Raw genomic sequence first — 5,787 nt, 5'->3', positions numbered from 1 at the left:
GGCTTTCTCTGACCACCTACTCGAAAAGAATCCTCCCTCCAGTACCTGGTTCTATTTCTTTTTTAGAATTTAACTACTACGTGTTTTTACATTTATTTGTTAGTTGTCTATCTCCCCACCACACACACCCCTTCAAATAAACTTCCTAAGCTTGAGGGAACAGGTTTTTTTCACCGTCCCCAATAGCCAGAACGGGGGAGTTCACCTATATTAGTAGTATCAGTATGAATGAATACTTTTGAATAGATCAAGGAATGAATGAATGAGTCCTTAGCGGCTGCAGGCATTGAGAAACGTGTCAGGAAGCAAGAATTCCCTCCATGCCCTTAGCCTAAGCAACTTAAGGGAATATAATAGCTCCAGAAGAGAAGGCTCATTTGGAAGTGGACTTGGGGCGCCACGGTGGTGAAAGTGATGGTGGGAGGCGGTGTCCCAGCTCCAGTGCGACTTGAGAGAAGAAGGAACTGGCAGCGAGGAGCTGAGGGACCGGCAGTCCGGTGCACTAACTCTAGCCCGGCTCTGGGGTCTTTCTGCATCAAGAGAGGCGAGGGGAGGGCGTATCTTCGCCCCCCAGGCGCCGCCTTTCCAGCATCCCGCTAGGCCCTTTTGGACGCGTCCAAGCCTCATCCTGGGCGGTCAGTCGGTTTTGGAGGATTCCTTTGCCTGCCTCCCTCCCTCCCTCCCCTCTTTTTTCTTCCTCATCCTCCGAGGCTCTGCAGCTCTCCAGCCCGGCGGCCCCGCAGCAAACTAGCAGCCCCCGCCCCCTCCTGTAAGGGCGAAATTGCTAAACTTGTAGCAATAATGACCCTGCATTCAGGCCGCCGACTCCCGCTGAACGTCTCCGCGCCCCGGCCGGCCGGGCCTAATCAGCGCGCCCCTCCCTGCTGCCCGCCCAGCCCCCGTCCCCCCTTGTCGCCCCTCCCCCAGCGCACAAAAAGTGGGGAACAAAACCCGCGCGCATTTCTCTGTCCCTCTGTTGAGCAGACTGCTGCACAAAGCCCCCGCTCTGAGAAGCAATGGGGAGCTCGGGGAGGGGGGGACGTCAATCCCGACGCTCTGGGGTTTTTGTTCGCGCAGGGGACTTCGCCTTCCTACCACACCTTTTGTTCGGGACTCCAATAAAAAGCCATTCTTTCCGCACCTTCCCGGCCCGGAGCCGCCTTTCAGCAAGGCCCGGCCCCACAATGGCGCGGCGCTCTGAGGCCTCCCCATTCACCCGCCTTGGCACGCTCACAATCGGCCGTGTGGCAGCACAGCCCTCGCACAGGCATTCTCCGCAAGTGACAAGGAGCCGCATAAAGCCGCGGCCGCCGGGGGAGAAGGGAGGGCGGCCGAGGGGGAGAACTCGGCCGCCGCGGGGCGTAGCGCCCCCGGGCGCGCTGGAAGCCGGGGCGGCGGCTGTAGATGAAGCCGCCTTCTCGCCTCCTAAGGCTAGGCCTGGGAGCTAGGTTTCCTTTTCCCTGGAGACCCTCGACATGGGACAGAATCTAAGTCTTGATCTAACGCAGACCCAGATACTAGCCCAAGCATCTGGGTGAAACTTGGGGGGATTACAAAGCCCAGGACCTCAAAAGACCTTGAGTCTCCAACCTGTCTTCCTTACAAGAGTAAAGAGAAATTAAAGAACAAAGCCTTGGGGAGACCAGACTTGAAGCCTGGGGGCTAGGGCGGGGGAGACCAGGCCTGCGATCGCCAAGGGGTACTGCTTTCCCTGGCGCATCTTTGCTTTCCCCACCCGCCCTGTTTAAAGGATCCTCTCTCTCTTACTCTCGCTCTCTCTCTCTCTCTCTCTCTCTCTCTCTTTTTTTTTTTTGACTAAATAAAGTCTGTAGCCGGCCAACGGTTTGAAAATATTGCACCTTGTTTATTGACTCCTGTAGTGTATGGCAGCGGGTGTGTACATGGTGTGTGGATATAGTTAGATATATATTATATGTGTTGAATACAGAATATGAAACAGAAAGGAAACCCAGTAACACCTTCGGTGGGCCACCAGGTCCCAGATTTGTTCGGCCCCCAACTTTTGATCTCGCTTCTCTGGTTTTTCTCGCAGAGTCCTACCCCGCCTGACAATCCAGAAATCCAGGCCAAGGTATTCCTTGCGGAGGGCAGGCGATTCGAAAAGGAAAATGGACTGTGGTGTGGCGCTCCGACCCCGCAAAGGGGGCAGAGGGTCTGTAGGGCCTGGGATTTCTCAAGCCACTACGCCCATTTTTCTCTCCTTCATGCTTTTTTCGTCCTTGAGTTCTCTGCCAGTGCCTCGCGGAGGCCGCGGGAAGGCCGAGGGAGAAAAGCCCTTCTCGCTCTGGGAGAACCGAGCGGCAGCCAGAGTCCCAGCCTCTCGCACTCCTTTCGGAGCCAGGCTCGGGGCCATCATCCTCTCGGCACCCAGCCGGCGTTTCTGCCTTATAGACAGTCTCCGCGACAGCTACCGGGTATTTTCACCCCTGAGCCCCGTTCCCCAGGCGTCGCGTGAGCTGCGCTTCGGGGGGGCCCTGGGAAGCGAGACGTGTGTGTGTATACATACATTTATATTTTTAACGAGGGGACCTGGCCTTTCCTTGGATCCAGCCTTTCTCGCACTTCAGTCCCGCGGCGCCAGGCTGCGGAGGGGCGCCAGCCGCGTGACCTGACCAGTCCCTACCAGGCCCGGATGCCCTGCAAGGTGCCCTGAGCGCACGCGGCCCCAGCCGCCGCACCCTGATGCAAGGGCTGAGTGCCGCCACCGCCGCCAAAGCCTCCCAGGTTGTTCACGTTCACAAAGGGGCCGCCTCCGGCCGCACTGCAGGCAGGCTGCATGGCCGAAGCCGCCGCGCTGGCCCCGCTGCTGCCACCACCGCTACCTCCCGCCGGGTACGCACAGCCGTAGCTGCCGCTATAGGCCGCGGCGGCGGCGGCTGCAGCAGCGGCGGCCGCGGCGGCGGCTGCCGAGTTCCCATAACCGTAGGCGGGGAAGCTGTTGTAGGAGTAGGCGCCCGCGCTCACACTGTAGGGCGCGCCGTAGGCTGGCGCGCCGGGAGTGACGCACGGCTTGCCGTCCCGCACCAGCACCGGTACGGCCACGCGGCGCGGCGGCGGCGGGGGCGCGTGGGCGCCCAGCTCCAGAGACTTGTCCTGCCGTTGTCTCTTGCACTTGTACCTGCGATTCTGGAACCAGATCTTCACCTGCGTGGACGTGAGCTTCAGGCTGCTGGCGAGGTGCTCACGCTCAGGAGCCGACAGGTACCGCTGCTGCTTGAATCTGCGTTCCAGCTCGAAGACCTGGGCTTGCGAGAAGAGGACCCGGGGCTTCCGGCGGCTTCGTGGCTTCGGCCTTTCGCTGTCCTCCGCCGTCTTACAGTCTCCAGCCGCCTCCTGAGGTTTCTTCAGCTGGCAGCTTTCTGCGGAAGAAGCAAAACAACAGAATCCCTTAGCTGTTTCTGCCCTCATCGCAGCTCTGGTTCAGAGCACTGTGGCCCTTTATGGTGGCAGCGCGGGGCGTGCGGTAATAACTGCCTGGACTTTTGGTAAAGTTTGTGGCTCCTGGCTCCGTGGGACCCTGTGACAGCCCAAGGGCCCTCAGAATGCCCTTGGCGGGCGGAGGCAACACTCCGTGGGGAGGGGTAGTGCGCATTTATTTAGAACTTAAGCATCTGCGAGAGATTACCCTGTATTAAATGTGCGGCTCGGCGTGCTAATGACTATTTTCAGGATGAAAGTTAACAACAGTATTTGCAAACTCGTTTGCCTTCTACTCCGTCATGAATAGCTGAAGGTGTGAGACATATCGGTATTTGGAGGTTGGTGTGCATGAGTTGCGCGAAAATCTTTCTGCTCAGAAATATCTGAGTATTACTCTTGTGTATTGTCCAGGGACTATTTTTTTTGCATTTAAAAGCCTACATTCACACAGCTAAATGTCTGCGTGATGACATCTGTGTTACCTTAGAAAAAGAAATTTGATTGACTAATGCAGTTTCGTATCAATTTTAGGCCCAGGGGAGTTGTCAGAGCACAGGCCTTGTCTTCTGACACAACAAACTTCCTCTTGGGGAAAGAGATTCTTTGGTTCCGTCCCTCAGAAACAAACATTTCTAGGAGTCTTTATTCAGTTATCTTATTTCCCTATCCAATTCACCTCCCGTCCTACTTGAACTGCCGGGCTCTTACTAAATTCCGCCTGTTTTTCACTCCGCCTAAAGCCCCACAGCCTGGGACACAAAGCAAAACATTAACAATTTTTAAAAAAAGGCCGGTGCCCTAGGGGTATGAGTGCTGTGGTCGCCCGGAATGGACTGTATTCCCACGCTCCATCCCACCATCCCCTCCCTCTCTGCCTGGTGCCTTGGGTGCGAGGACGCTGAGTTCCAAACGAAGAACTGAGGAAATAACCCAGCTGGACTCTACCAAAGTTCCTGCTCCCTGAGCACGCTAGGGACACAATCTGCTTAAACCGTCTTTTGCAAGAGGGAGTGGCTGCCCTGGTCTCAGAAAACTCCTCTCATGCTAGAGGGAAAGGGGGAATGGTTCAGGCTCGTGCCCCTCTGGCTGTTGGGAAGACCAAAACTACTGTGTTGTTAGGACCCAGCAGCTGATCACGTTGCTCATCAGCATCAGGGCAGCAATAACTACTTTCCCTTCCCTCGGGGGCTGCATCTTTCCCCGGCCTCTGGGGGAGTAGTTGGCAGAGTCACCTCGTCCTTTTCCCTCCGTCTTGCAGGCACCTGCACTTTGCAGAGCTGTAGTTGACCACAGCCAGGCATGACCCAAGCAAAGATTAAAGGAGCGGGCATTAGAGCTAGCAAGGTTTGCGGGCACTCAGCCATTGCTCCAGATGTGTGATGCGTTTCATGCCCCCCTCCCTCTACTCACTTTGGCTGCGGTCCCTCACGATTTCGGACTCCTCTTCGTGTTCCTTAGGCCCGCTGCACGAGTCTCGCAGAACCGTGTGGACATAGTTCTGAGGGCACAGTCCCGAATCCCCGTGGCCGTCGGCTGTAGCTAATGAGTTTAAATAGGACAGTTTCTCGCCCTCTTCTTCCTCGTCCTCCTCCCCTCCGTCTGAAAATTGCGTCCCCTCAGCAGCGGCCAGCATGCAGGGCGCCGAGTGAAAGTGGTGCTCCAAGTCCGTCTGCAAGTGCGCGCCGTGGAAGTGCTGTTGCTGTTGCTGCTCCAGATTCAAAATGTCTTTGACTGAGAAAGGGGTGGAGGTGACCGGGCTTGGTAACATCATCAGGGCCACTTAATTGTCCAGACCAAATACTCAATAAATCCCGGCGGGGGCGGGGAGGCAGTGCGGCGGCTCCAGTTCTCCTTCTGGACTCCGCCGCTGCTGCCGAGTACGGCTTTTGACAGACGCGGTCCCACTTCAGTCTAAATCGCCTCCATTGGCCCGGACCTGGGGGTCTGGGTTTTGTTACAGCCACTGCAGGGACTGGGGCCGGGGCTGCGAAGCCTGAGTCCGGGGGTCGTGCGTCACGTCGGGGGCGGGGCTCTCGCCTAGGCCTCCCTCTCCATTGGTTCCAGCTCATGTGGACCACGCCCCCCTGCATCCACTGAGTCGGGGTGCCGTGGCGCTACCTTAAGAAATAGACAAGGACTAGTATAGAGCGGCGAAGTCCAGGTCGCTGCGGGCGAAGCTACACTGACCTGGGAACGCGAACTACCGATTCCCACCCTGCCTGGCCGCGCCTTCCCGGCCAGGGCCAGTTCTGGGAGGCTTCCTGTCCGCGAACAAACTGCCAGGAAGGATAGCTCAGGAGCGTGGTTTTTCCACCTGCTACGGGACAGGAAAACCTCCTGGCTTGT

The 5,787-nt window shown here is 57.4% G+C and overlaps 1 protein-coding gene across 1 annotated transcript; it reads right to left on the bottom strand.

Moving 5' to 3' along the window:
* Nucleotides 1–1,843: 1,843 nt before the first annotated feature.
* Nucleotides 1,844–5,368, bottom strand: NKX2-3 (NK2 homeobox 3). The gene is made up of 2 exons (XM_031461581.2): nucleotides 4,852–5,368; nucleotides 1,844–3,380 (listed from the first exon to the last, which is right to left on the bottom strand). Exons 1-2 carry the CDS (start codon nucleotides 5,210–5,212, stop codon nucleotides 2,641–2,643), a joined length of 1,101 nt encoding a protein of 366 aa, XP_031317441.1. The 5' UTR covers nucleotides 5,213–5,368; the 3' UTR covers nucleotides 1,844–2,640.
* Between the last annotated feature and the right edge of the window lie 419 nt (nucleotides 5,369–5,787).

Source organism: Camelus dromedarius, chromosome 8 (assembly GCF_036321535.1).
Source record: "Camelus dromedarius isolate mCamDro1 chromosome 8, mCamDro1.pat, whole genome shotgun sequence".
NCBI classification, from domain to species: Eukaryota; Metazoa; Chordata; class Mammalia; order Artiodactyla; family Camelidae; genus Camelus; species Camelus dromedarius.
The sequence above is the reverse complement of the archived record's forward strand: the minus strand, read 5'-3'. Positions and strand labels throughout refer to the sequence as shown.